Below are 14,707 nucleotides of genomic sequence, written 5' to 3'. Positions count from 1 at the left end.
TGGCAGCATCATGCCGCGGGGATGTTTATCAGCAGCAGAAACTGGGAGACGTCAGGATAGAGGGTAAGATGAATGCAGCAATGTATAGAGACATCCTGGATGGTAAGCTAGTCCAGACTGGTTTTGACCTCAGACTGGATCGACAGTTCATTTTTCAGCAACACAATGACCCTAAGAACACAGCCAAGATATCAAATGAATGGCTTTAGGACAAATTTGTGAATGTCCTTGAGGGCTCAGACTTGAATCCGATTGAACATCTCTGGAGAGATCTGAAAATGACTGTGCACTGACGCTTCCCATCCAACCTGATTGCGCTTGAGAGGTGCTGCAAAGAGAAATGAGCGAAACTGGCCAAAGATAGGTGTGCCAAGCTTGTGGCATCATATTCAGAAAGACTTGATGCTGTAATTGCTGCCAAAGATGCATCAACAAAGTATAGAGCAAAGGATGTGATTACTTTCTGTACGTACATGTGATTTCTTAGTTTTTTATTTTGAATAAATTTACAAAATCTTCCCCAAAACTTTTTTCACATTGTCGGTATTGTGTGTAGAATTTTGAGGGAAAAAATTTAATTACTCCATTTTCAGTTCTTTGAGGCTTGGATTTGACATTTAAGCATTACTTCATATCATATTTCGGTACTTGTGTATTTGCAGGGCCCCCAATTTACATACGTACGGCACCGTAGGAAAATCGCATCGCATTGCATGCAATTTTTCTGTGCAATGTGATGCGATGAGATTTTTCATAGTATAAGCACCCATACCATGAGATGTGATGGTACTTTTTTAAAAGCACCCATGCACAACCCCACTATCCACGTCACCCCGAAGCGTGGCGAGCGGACGCAGTTACGTTTCCTCCTGATCTTTTCATACCCCCACTATCCACGTTGGCGTGGAGTTGATATTATAAAGTGTGGGGAGCGCAGTGAGCCCCGCGAGGGGACGCGGATTACTACATGTATTACGCATCCACTCGTGCGGCTCGCTGCGCTCGGTGCGCTTCGGGCTCGGTTGTTCACTGTGCTCACCACACTTTATAAAATCAACTCCACGCCGATGTGGATAGTGGGGGTATGAAAAGGTCGGGAGGATGCGTAACTGCGTCCCCTCGCGGGGCTCGCTGCTCTCGCCACGCTTCGGTGTGACGTGGATAGTGAGGGGTGCATGGGTGCATTTAAAATAAAGTACCATCACATCTCATGGTATGGGTGCTTATACAATGAAAAACTGCATCGCATTGCACAGAAAAATTGCATGCAATGCGATTCGATTTCACTACGCAAAATAGCCCACTAAGCAAATAGCTTAGTGGGCGCCCTGCTAATACACAAGTACCCATATTTCTTAATTTAGGTTTTTGTTTTTTTATCAAAGTCAAAAGCCAACTTTATCTCGGATAGACAATACATTTAGGGCCTCATTCAAATTTCAAAACATTATGACACCACTAGATACCAGCCTATCAAACTCACAGGACAACATAACAGTAAAATCAGTACTGGTAGCTGTGCGTGCCCGAATGGAGCAACAATTGAATTGTTCCAGCATTAAACACTGGAATTCCCCACATAGAGGTGAGGAGCAGTGTTGGTCTTTTATTATTATATACTGTAGGATGAATATAGACATTAACATTCTGTTACAAATTGCATTCTTATTGTATTTATGTGTAGTCACATGTATTTCGAGATATATCCAACTTGAAACACAGCGGTCTTTCTATGTCATATGCTTACACCAATCCTTGATAAAAAGATGTGGCTGACAATGATAGTTCTAATGCAAAAAGTCACATTCTTTATGCAAAAACTCCTATTCATACACAATAACATTTTAAATTTAAGTATCAGATAAACAAGAGAAAAAAATAATTGGCAGTGTTAAATGAAGGTTAACGGCCCATTAATTAGATGGTGATAAAATATTGATGCAGTGTTAATGAATGAAGTATTGTGAGGAGGGTCAATGCATACAGAGCTAATCAGAAGCACCGGGGCCCAATTATAAATGAGGCACATAAAGTTGATGCTCTAATAAACAAGTTCTCATAATGCAACAAAAATAATATTCAGTGGTTGTATTAATGTATCCATTTAGTCCAGTCATTAGCTATTGAGGAATTATCTATGGCCAAAGTGTTTGTTCCATGTGTATCCCCAAAATCTTTTGCATTACAGTAATTGTCACTTTATGGTAAATAAAAGCAACACAATGGTTTTTGAATGATAGTTCTCCTACTAAGTGGAATGCAAATACACCTCATTTCACCATGCCTTTATGTAAAGATAAATAATCAGTCATATTTCTGCGATTTCATAACAAGACACTGAATGTTTGTCAAAGGTCTTTATAATACTTATAGATATTACCAATATGGGAATAACATCATCCTATACTTATAGGCATTCATTGACATTTACAGGCAAAATGTACAAGTATATAATTAAATAATGCTGATAATCTGTGGTCATTACGTATTCAGGCTAATTGCAGTTGTATGAGAAAATACACATAAGTGACTGGTCTTAGTCATCCCAAGTTGAAGGCGAGAGAGCTTTGTTTTTGGCACAGATACTCAGTGACCGCTTCTTGTGGTGCTGAAAGGTCCCCACTTCCATTAGCATGAAAAGTGACAAAAATGTATATGAGTTATTTTGCTAAATTATTGCTTAAAGAAAAAAAAACAACAACAATCTGGCCTTTGAATGTAGAAGGGTCAAGAACATTTTCCCTGAACTGCGTATCAGTTTACTGCCGTAGATTGGTAGCATATGCACATGCAATACAATTATGTAGAAAAACTGTATTTCTCTGCGTCTTCTCAGTCATGGTTTCTGCCAGTAGTCTAAAAATGTGTATTCCTTCATGGAAGGCCAATGGGAGAATAGTACTTGCAGGTGGTAGACAGCCTCCATTTTCTCAATTCCACAAATCTATTCAAACTACTTTCTTTGCTCCAAAAGAGTCCATCTCTATTAAAACAATTGCGTGAGGTAGAAATAAACAACCTTGTGAATTCCTATTTCCACAAGAACTAGAGTAACAATAGAGAGAGGACATGTTTACTCTAGTGGAAAACATTTCCTCTTTTTGGGGGTAAATTCCTGGCCATTGTCAGACACAGCCACAGTCCTTAGCTGAGACCTCTTTGATTGTATGGTAATGGTTTTTGGAGTCCAGGAAAGAGATATCATCATCGTACGCTAGAGGCCTGCAGCAAGGCCTCGCTCTTACTTTCTCTTTCTTGATTTTCTTTTTGCCTCGTATGCTCTGTAAAGAGAGGTCGTAGTTGCGTACAGCAGCTTCGCATGTACCACTGCAATAGCGGAACAGAACTGTTTCGTCGGATAAGTATCCCAGCCCCAGTTCGCTGACTCTCACTTCGAGCTCTTTTATGGTGCATGGCTGTTTGCGCACACGGGCTCTCTTCATTCTGGCTCCATTTTTTGGGTCGTCCCCAGAGTGTAAGGACTGGCTGTACCTTTCTACAAGAGTAGAAACCAGCTCTCTGATCTCTCCTTGAGTGTAACTTTCGAAAAGGGCAGTGTCTAAAAAAGAAAGAAAGATTTTGATCATTTAATATTAGTGAAAATATCATTCAGACATTTTGAGTAAATCCTTGGGTCTTTTGACAATCTTTCACATTTTAAAGTATCCATAACACTTTAATGCCATACAGAGCAGGATAAGGGCCACATGGACCTGGGGATAAAAATGTTCATGGGCCTATTGACAGAAGCAGAGGAAGCTTGACCAGTGGGCGTGACCAATACCTCCACCTACACTCACAGTATGCTCCCCCTACACTCTTAGCCCTAAGGCTGATTCAGGATGCATGAAGGTCTGTAGCAGTGTTGGTATTCCATCACAATATTGAATAAGATGCAACATTGTTGCAAAATCAGTAGTAACAACGAACATTGCAGATTAAATTTTGCCATCTGAACATGGCCACCTAGATCAGTGCAACTGCAGCAACATGCCTGCTTCTGGCTAGCCACCCCTTTGACCTAGTTACCTCCCAGGAACACCCACTGTTTATCTCAATCTAACTTTGTTATATTTTGATCTGCGCCTCAGACCAGTAACCATCAGTAGACAAACGCATTGCGACTCAGATGCATGCAAAGACTTAAAATATTGTGTGTGCCATCATCGCTTTGATCAGACTTCAAATCAATAGTGGATATTACCTATGGGCTACAGGGCTGATGCCCCCCAGTGCTACTTTCAGGGACTGCCTAGCAATGGCAGTGACTTCACATGGGAAGCACTCCCTGCTAATCACAGCCAGACAGTCAATCTCAGGAGAAGGGCTCCCCCCCCCCCCTTAGACTGCCAGTCAATACTATGATAGCAGAGTAAATGCTTCCCATGTGAAGCCACTCTGCTGCTATACTGTTCTGTTCCCTACCTGACTTCTATGGGCTGCAGCGGATGCAGTCCATAGAAGCCAGCATGTTCAACATTGCCAGCCTTAAAGTCTCCCCCAACTCAAAGCCTCATCCTATACTGTCCCCGTACCTAAGCCCAACATCCTGTTGACGTATGTCATCATTCCCCAGTGTTTCAGGGACTGCAGACAGATGCATATTAACTAGTCCCCCAGTCAGGCACATAAATGTAAAAAAAAAACTTACAGTACATATAATATTATAAGAAAACTCATCTTTAGACTACATAATGGCAGGTGAGAACATACAGTATGTAAGATCAAATATTAAGTCGCTACTATGAAATCGCTTAGAGGCCTCTTATTGAGGATAATAACTTGTGAATGTTGTTGCTGTGAGCTCCCAGGCACGCACACCATTTTTATGTATTATTATAAATGATCATTTGGTAATCTACTTTGTTTGCATTCTTTTGAAGGGTGATACTCAGAATGAAGTCTATGATTATAATTCCTATCTGATGTCTTTGGGGCTGATCAATCAGATGGGTCTCTTCACTGATGTAAATGGTGAGTTTTTGCAAACAGTTGCAAACAAAGTTATGCATTTTTGAGTCTTATGTCTTTGTGTGAAACTGGTCATTTTGGGAGGGGAACTGAGCAGAAACTATGTAAGTGCATTGAGCCATCCTGTTAGAAAGTGATGGGAGTGTCATGGGCAGTTTATCAAAACCCTTGACAGTGAAAGGAGCCTATTTTTCTTGCACATAGCATAGAGTTGGTGCCAGTGCCAATACTAGTGAGTTTGGTTGCAACACACTTGCAGTTCCTTCAGTGCACTGGAGACGGCTATTTGTTTTTTAATCCCTGGATGCTACTTGGACCAAAGAGGACATGATCTTTGCCAGATGGGAGGGTGAGTATGATTTTTTTATTCACAGGTCCTGAGGTAGATTCTACAGGACAAGAGGACAGGCCTACATTGGACCCTATAGGTAAGTATGTATGAATGAAAGTAGTATGTATTAAGTTACATTTTTACAAGTGTGTGTATATTCTTGGGGTATTGGTTCTGTAGTATGACTGCACATGTGGTTGCCCAAGTCCCAGCATGCAGGGGAGGCTTGCTGGGCCCTGTAGTTCTACTACCGAACCCAACTCCTTTTGTCCCCCGTATTTTGGGAACCAGGACCATGCCAAGAGCCTGGTGCTGGTTATAAAAATACAGTGGGATCCCATTTGATTTCCCCCCATGTACTGTATTGCTGCAACCAGGACTGGCTCAATGACCTCGGGCTGGTTATGCTCATGGGGAGAGACCCTGCACTGGTTTAAATTTGGTACTTATATGTTAGTTGGGCGCCCACTAAGCTATTTGCTTAGTTTTCTGCGTCCCCCCACGGGGCTCGCTACGTAATAAAGTTAGCCGAACTTGGCTGTTTGTAAATTTGCCCGTCCGTATATCAAATTGATTGGGTATGAATGGGTGCTTTTGTTCCCATTTGATCTTAGTAAATTTTCCCCAGACTTACAGGCTCATGATTTATCTAAATAAAATTGTTTGTTACACACGCCTTATTATTAAGTATATATATATATATATATATATATATATATATACACATACATATATATATATATATATATTTACATATATATATATATATATATATATATATATATATATATATATATATATATATATATTCACCTCAATTGCATATGACATGTGGAAAAAAACCACATAAAACAATTATGAATTTGTTGTATTAAAAAGTTATGTTTTAACTAACCACATAAATTTAACAATATATACAAAAAAAGCAATTTTGTCTTGAATTGCATCTTTACTATTTATACTCTCTCAGGGCTAGATGTACTAAGTTTGAAAAGTGATACAATGGAGAGTGATAAACCAACAGCCAATCAGCTCCTACCTGTCATGTTACAGGCTGTGTTTGAAAAATGGTAGGTAGGAGATGATCAGATGGTTGTTTATCACTCTCCATTTTATCACTTTTCAAGCTTCGTACATCTGTCCCTCAGTCACTACTACTGAATTGCTGGAGCACCACCAACCAGGTCCTGTACACTTATTTAGGATCAGTGCACATGTTGGCTCTTTATCATTCTGTTATATTATGATAGATCTGTGCTAATCCCATTACATTGTGAAGGGAATATACTGTAGGCTGTAAGCTTAACTGGTGCAGGCACTTATGTGAATGGTGCTATGGAATGTGTGTGCTCTATATAATAATAATAAATACTTCTTGGAAACCGGCCCATATCACAATGTGCTAGTAGAAAAGCTGTTTTCCCCCCAGGCTAAAAGTTGTCAGCCAGCCCCTGACATTACCCACTAGAAGCCTATGGGCTTTATTTTGTGTTCCTTCTGCCTCTGCCTGGATGGACGCCGCTGACAGCAGCTGCCCGGATCCCCACCATATGCTCCCCGGACAGGGGCGGATCCAGGATAAAATGACAGGGGGGGCACCATGATAAAAGAGGGTTTAGGTGGGGGAGGGGCAGTGTTTGTAATGCCACTGTACATGCTAAGAGAGCAGCAGAGAGAGGGTGGGAATGGGATTAAAAATAGGCCCTGGCATTTAAAGTATGCAGGCTCACCATGGCGACAAAAGTGAAGGATGTAGTTGTGCGCACGCCGAAGGCGCTCTCCGGAAAAGGGGGTGTGGCCACTCAACAAAGGGCATGTCCTTGAGTGTAGTGTACAACACCATATACAACTTTTACACATTATGCAACAAAATACTAGACCCCATTATACTTGCCCCTTACACATGATGCCAAATGGAATGAGCCAAAATTCACATAATGCTACATGGATTGAACCAAAATTCAAACAATGCCACATGGATTTTGTCAAAATTCACATAATGCCACATGGATTGAGCCAGAATTTACATAATAACACACGGATTGAGCCAAATTCACATAATGCCACACGGATTGAGCCAAATTCACATAATGCCACATAATTTGAGCCAAAATTCACATAATGCCACACGGATTGAGCCAAAATTCACATAATGCCACACGGATTGATTCAAAATTCACATAATGCCACACGGATTGAGCCAAAATTCACATAATGCCACATGGATTGAGCTAAAATTCACATAATGCCACACGGATTGAGCCAGAATTTACATAATGCCACATGGATTGTGCCAAAATTCACAATACGCTTAATAAACAGGGACATTGTCCACCAAAGGTGCGCATTAAACATTTACACCGTAATGTCCATTACACGTTAAGTTACACGCCATTATGTCCATTATATATTATGCCAAACACCATAATGCCTATTAAAAATTATGCTACATAAATGCTGCTTATCTACATGCTCATTGCCAAGGGTTCCATGCTCATTGCCAGAGGTTCCATGCTCATTGCCATGTGGGATTACATGCTCATTGCCAAGGGGGAATACATGCTCGCGGTAAATGGGGGACAGCCGCCGCCAGGCAGAAGTGATAGCCACTGACAGTGGCAGAGCCTGACTGTATGCAGGTCCCAGCTATTTGAAATAATACCCCTTTCACACCAGAAAATGCATTCCCAGGTTGGCCCCTTTTACACCAGCCTAGACCCTGCATTTTCTGGTGTGAGGGGGAGAGAAAACCACCCCTCCCCCTCTTTAACCAGTTATCTCATTTAATCGGCTATATCTTCGGAACCAACTGACCCATTTACATGAGACAAGTATCAAATTGAAGAACTTTTGAGTGGGCTTTGAATGATTTTAGTCCAGTGAAACTGGAACGTTTGGTTCCAGAGTAATCTGCCCTCAAAGAACATGAACAGCCATGAAATTACATTTCAAAAATAAAAAAATCGGTTTACACGCAATATCTCTGGAACCGATTGACCGATATGGAGCAGACTGGTATCATATTGAAGGCCCAGCGATGGAATTGAATGAGATTAACCACAAGCTTCTGTGATGCCAGGGAGGGAACTGGCAGCCGTCGGAACCGGGTAGGGGTCGGAATTGCCGGGTCCCATATTATCCTATGGGGAAAAAACGTTACAGCTTTGCCAGGCGATCCAGGGTTCCCAGGTGCCCCCCCCCCCCCCCTGAATCCGCCACTGTCCCCGGATATTGTAAAGACGGCCCTGGCTCACGGTACATATTTATATATATATTTCTAGAAGAATAGACAAGAGCGCTCCATAGTGCAATATATCAAAGTATTTATTTTTTAAAATAGACTTTCTCCGTACAGATAGATAAAATCACGTACCACACTGGGCGGTCTTAGCCACCGCAGGAATAACAGCATAAAAATCAGTCGGAGCGGTTACACTCTCACGTTTATGAAAGTCCAGCTCCCTGACGCGTCAGAAGGAAAGGTGGGCAGACTGCAACGCCAGGCCATGCCCCAACGCGTTTCGTATTCACGTACTTCGTCAGAGGGCAGCCTGAACGGGACTATTAACCCTCACTGCTGTGGAATAACCACGTGTTCTTTGGTTCACCAAGGTTTCTTTTGCGCACTTATTTCCTTTGTTTTATATATATATATATATATATATATATATATATATATATATATATATATATATATATAGAGAGAGGTAGACGGCCTGGCACTCCCTCAGCTGGGATTCAGTACCTGGGTGCCTTCTGGAACAAATAGGTAGACTCGTAGGAAGGAACAGACAGCGGCACTCCAAGGGTTTTCAACAGCGTGTATTAAAGCAAACCAACGTTTCGGGGTATCATACACCCCTTTGTCAAGGTTTAAGTGCAATGCACTTAAACCTTGACAAAGGGGTGTATGATACCCCGAAACGTTGGTTTGCTTTAATACACGCTGTTGAAAACCCTTGGAGTGCCGCTGTCTGTTCCTTCCTACGAGTCTATATATATATATATATATATATATATATATATATATATATATATATATATATATATATATATATATATATATATATATATATATATATGAAGGTGACTATTATTCTGACTGGTGCAACAAAGCATTTAAGCCTTGGAAGATGCAGAAACAGCATTTTACAATATTTAAGTAAGTTAAGCCTCTTGAATATCTAAATATAAATGTGCAAGTAAGGTAATAAGGTTGGCAAGCAAAACTATTTTCTAAGAAAGAAATTAAAAATGTTTGTTCCATGTCACCTTACTACTGAAAGTTACAGAATACAGTATCAATAAGGGCCCGCTAGCAGTGTCATACTGTATATTAGGAGAGAGAGCTGGAAAATAAATATAATCATAAAAGGGAGAACACATTAAATATAACTAAACTTTACAGATGTCCTTGCCTATTCATTATGACTGATGTTATCACTCAATATGGTGTTCATGTAACTATATAATTACGGATGAACGGGTTCGGATCTCCGAGATCCAAGCCCCCCAAACTTTTGAGGCTGGATCTGATCCCGGCTCGTGTTTTCCTGCCAGACTCGGATACCAGATCGAGGCAAAACATCATCATCTCTCTGTTGGATTCTCGTGGGTTTTGGATCCTATATAAGTCCCAGCCGATTGGCGCCAGCTTCAGCATTGGAGAGGGTAGTGGAAGGTGCTGCGTTAGTGTGTCTGCAAACTGCTGTATATACTGTAGGTCCGATGGTTCTGCTGTATACTGTTAGTACAGCAATGGTGTCATGTGCTGTGCTGCCCTGTGCTGCTGTATAAATCCAGCAGTGATGTCCAGTGCTGTGCTGCTGTATAAATCCAGCAGTGGTGCCCTGTGCACTGCTATCCTGTGCTGCTGTATAGGTCCAGTGATGGTGTCCTGTGCTGTGCTGCTGTATAAGTCCAGCAGTGGTGTCCTGTGCTTTGCTTCTGTATAAATTCAGCGGTGGTGTCCTGTGCTGTGCTGCTCTATAAGTCCAGCATTGGTATCCTGTGCACTGCTGCCTTGTTCTGCTGTATAGGTCCAGCGATGGTGTCCTGTGCTGTGCTGCTGTATAAGTCTAGCAGTAGTGTCCTGTGCTGTGCTGCCGTTTATGTGCAGTGGTGCTGCCCTGTGTTGCTGTATAAGTCTAGCAGTCATGTGCTGTGCTGCCATATAAGTCCAGCAGTGGTGCCGTATAAGTCCAGTAGTGCTGCTATATACCTCCAGAAGTGGTATCTTGTGCTGTCCTGTGTTGTTAGGGGTGCTGCTGTTCTGTGCTGTACAGGGGTGTACAGAGCTGCTGTCCTAGGATGCTGTTTTGGGGCTCTGTATTGTGCTGTTAGGGACACTGCTGTCCTTTGCTGTGAGGGTTGCTGTATAAGTCCAGCAGTGCTGAAAAAAAGTAATTAAAAAAATCTAACTCTAGTAACAAAAAGCAAAGTCAGTTAGCAAGAAACTTTAAATTATCAATATGTCATTTACAATACGTGTGGCATGGAAAGGCTAAGGCCTTGGCCTACGTTCATAACTCGTGGTTCAGCCCTCCTTCCTTTTCAAAAATGTTAAAAATAAAACTGGTTAAAGCACAGATATCACAAATCCCCAAGGAGAGTCCAAGTGTGTGGGGATGTCTAGGCCTCACCTTCCCAACACTGTATGGGAAGAGGATGCTCCTTCCACCTTTTGCATGCCCTCTGCAAGTGCTGTATTGGTGTATCTTGCACTGAGGAGAGAGTTGATGATGAGGCTTCTAATTGTGATGTGACTTGTTTGAATCAGGCACCGGTGTAGATAGTTGTTTGCTGTGGGATGAAAAATCCCATTGTCATGCCTGGGCAAAAAACTAAAAAAAGCCCATCTCTGTGGTCTTGATTTATTTCTATCCAAATCCAGACAATTGTCTCGCCACATGTAGTCTTTGTAAAAGTGTAATAAGTAGGTGTAAGGATGATAACAACCTAGGAACATCCTCCCAGTCCAGTGACGCTTAAATCACTTTTTCCTGTTGAATCCAAGCACCTACTTTCCAAACACCAACCCCCTTATTGTCAATTTCCTCCTTGATCAGGATCAGATGTAGTCCTGCAGGCCATGTCACTGGCATGACTGATTCCTCTCCTATCCGGGATTCCTCCAGAGGATCCTTGAGTGCCACGCCTACTGCTGCTGTATCAACCGTCATCCTAGAGAGAGAGTCGGTAAGACCACTTCTACTACTTTAACTAATCAATTGACTTTCCAACAGTCCATTGTGAGGAAGATGAAGTACAGTATGACAGCAGTAACTCTGTTGCAATGTGGATTACTCAGCCATAACAACTACAGTATGCTGGTGTTAGACGTGCGCCCAGTATCCGCCAACAGTGCAGTGGGATATAGACAGTTGATGTACTGTGTCCCTTGTACACAAACCTGTCTAGATACCACTTCACTAGGCAATCCATTCCCAGACTGTACAGGGACACTAAGAAAAGTGTCCTTAGTGTCCTCAAAAATACCACTTAACTATGGACATGTGGACAAGTGGAACAGGGTGAACTAAGGACTACATGACTGATAGCCCACTGGGTAGATGTTTTGCTTTATGCAGCAATGGCACCATTAGCAGCATCTCAGAAATGCCAACTCATTCCTAGGCCACATCACTGAGAGCCTCTTACAGAAACTGATGGAGATTATTGCACAGTGGTTTACCCTGCTTAAACTCTCCTGGGGATTTGTGATATCCGACAACGCCACCAATATTGTGTAAGCATTACATCTGGGCTAATTCCAGCACATCCCATGTTTTGCTCACGCAATTAATTTAGTGGTGCAGACAGGGTGTGCTGGAGATGCTGTCAGTGTGTCGAAGGATCACCAGCAAACCCTCTTAATCCTGCCCTGCCATCACTTAATAATGAGGTGGAGTTGTACCATCTATATTCTTCAGAGAATGGAAGAGTAGCAAAAGGGCATTCAAGCCTATATATCCACCTATGACATAGGCAAAGGTGAGGCAATGCACATGATTTAAGCACAGTGGAGAATGATTTCTGTGTTGTGCAAGGTTCTCCAACCCTTCAGACACTGCTATCTTGAGTCAGGTCATTCCACTCATCAGGCTTTTGCAGAAGTAGCTGGACAAAGTGAAGGAGGAGCTAAAATGAAGCGATTCTGCTAAGTATGTTGGACTTGTGGATGGAGTCCTTCATTCGATTTGCCAGGATTCAGGGGTCGTCAATCTGTTCAAATCAGAACACTATATTTTGGCCAACATATTCAATCCAAGGTTTATAGCCTACATTGTATCTCTCTTTCTGTTGGACACGTCTTAAGAGGTGCAAAGACCTGCTGGTGAGAGAATTGGCAGCTCAAGCGGAATGTGACATGGCAACAACTCTTCCTTCATTTTCTCCCACAACTGGGCCCTGGGGCAAAAACTGCATTTTCATAGCAAAACTGCTGACGGTAATCTGGTCCGGACTGAAGGAGCTGCCTACAATTACTGACATGTCTACTGTTACTACATGATGCTGTCACCATTGAAAGAATGGTGGAGGATTATATCGGTGACAGCATCCAAGTAGGCATGTCAGACAGCCTGTATCTGTACTGGCAGTAAAAAGAGATAATTTGGAGGACCTTGCACAAAATGGCTTTAAATAATCTAAGTTGTCCTCCCTCCAGTGTGTACTCTGAAAGAGTTTTTAGTTCAGCCGGGAACCTTGTCAGTGATTGGTGTAGGAGGTTGCTTCCACAAAATGTGGAGAAGATGATGTTCATCAGATTGAGGGGTATGAAGCAGTTATCAGGGAGGAAAAGTGATAAAGTGACTGGTTCTTTATTACCAGCCAATCAGCTCCTAACTGTCTCTTTTTAGTCCCAGCCTGTAACTTAACAGTCAGGAGCTAATTGGCCGGTGGTAAAGTACCATGTACAGATACAAACCAATAATTTTAGCCACAGCATACCTCCCAACTTGCAGGGAGACATTGGAGGGACAGAGGGATGCGCGCTGCTGGCGCGCCGAAAATTTCGGAGGGCATGGCCTAATTAAAGGGGTCGTGGTCTACACTTGTGGCTCTCCCGTGAGTCCACGCCATGTTTTGACGATATGGGGGCATGACCTTGAGGCTCTGTGAGACTCTAGCCATGCCCCCAGCCCCCTGGCTGCGGGAATAGACGCTGTGCGCATGCGCACAGGGTTTATTCCCCGCTGCTCAGCAGCCGACAGGGCGGACTCCCAACAGCCCCCCTTGCCACGGGACACTGCCGGCCGCGGGAGGAACACGGAAATGTCCCCGAAAACCGGGACATTCCCGCGGTAATCGGGACTGTTGGGAGGTATGGCCACAGTCGTGTAGCAGAACCTATACCTGAAATGACTGGTTTGTCTTTGTTAAAGTGTGCATGTCCTATTATACAACATACATTTCTTTGCATTATTTGCTCTTTTAGAACTAGTTTTAAAAACCACTATCCTGTCTGCCACTGCAGTGCCACTCCTAGATGTGCCACAGGTTTGTGCCACTTAGCTTAGTCATCCAGCTACCTCGGTGCAACCTTTTGGCCTAAAAACAATATTGTGAGGTGTTCATAGTAGACTGGAAATGAATGATATTGAGGTTAATATTACTGTAGGAACAAAATAAATTACAATTACAGTATGTGATTTTAGCTGTTTTTATGATTTTTTTCTCTCAAAATAATACAGATATAAAACCACAAGCAAAACCCAAAAAGTGGCTTTGGTAATATCTATCCAGAACCAAAACGTAAAGGGAGATCTAGATCCAAAACACAAAACACGAAAAATGTCCGGTGCACATCTCTGTTATAAATAAATATATATATATTTTTAAATAATTTCTTAAGTGTAAGTCTTGCTGCCTCACATAACCTCTCATAACATAGTCTCTATAACATTATTATTCCCTAATAACATAGGCCCTTATTCTGGTTGGTGCGGTAATATCCGCGTGCGTTCGTGCCGCCGATGTTTTGTGTCTGCGCATGTGCAGAGGCGTTTCTGCGCATGTGCGAGCGGAGCGTACGGCCAAATCCCGCATGAAATGTGAACACTCCGAACAGGGGGTGGAGAGGGGCGTGAAGGGCTATTTGGGCTCATTACCATATGCATACGCCCCGCGTTTCATGGACGTTCCCATGCAAACGCTGGGCGTATGTATGGTAATGCGGCCGTGACGCACGTGTAGGGGGCGGACATATGACATCGCCGGATGTCAGCTGCCCGCCCAGATCCCTGCTTTTGCACGGAGAAATGTCCGTGTGGTCTGAGGTTGCGGGAGCTGGTGGACCACTCGGTCCTGCATTCGATGGTCTGCGACCATCGAATGATGGGGGAGGTTCCCTGAGATGGAGGAGGCGTATTCCATGAAAAATACACGTGCGGTCTGTTCGGC

The 14,707-nt window shown here is 42.7% G+C and overlaps 1 protein-coding gene across 1 annotated transcript in view; it reads right to left on the bottom strand.

Annotated features, from left to right (window-relative positions):
• Nucleotides 1-1,335: 1,335 nt before the first annotated feature.
• The window catches only part of LOC146027058 (neurturin-like), a 128,327-nt gene continuing 114,955 nt past the window's right edge, over nucleotides 1,336-14,707 (bottom strand). Inside the window, exon 3 of the mRNA XM_083158064.1 lies at nucleotides 1,336-3,559. Coding sequence (XP_083014190.1) covers nucleotides 3,126-3,559 — 434 coding nt within the window. The 3' untranslated portion in view covers nucleotides 1,336-3,125. The remainder of the gene's footprint in view (nucleotides 3,560-14,707) is intronic.

Source organism: Crinia signifera, chromosome 1 (genome assembly GCF_055691185.1).
Source record: "Crinia signifera chromosome 1, ASM5569118v1, whole genome shotgun sequence".
Classification (NCBI taxonomy): Eukaryota; Metazoa; Chordata; class Amphibia; order Anura; family Myobatrachidae; genus Crinia; species Crinia signifera.
The sequence above is the reverse complement of the archived record's forward strand: the minus strand, read 5'-3'. Positions and strand labels throughout refer to the sequence as shown.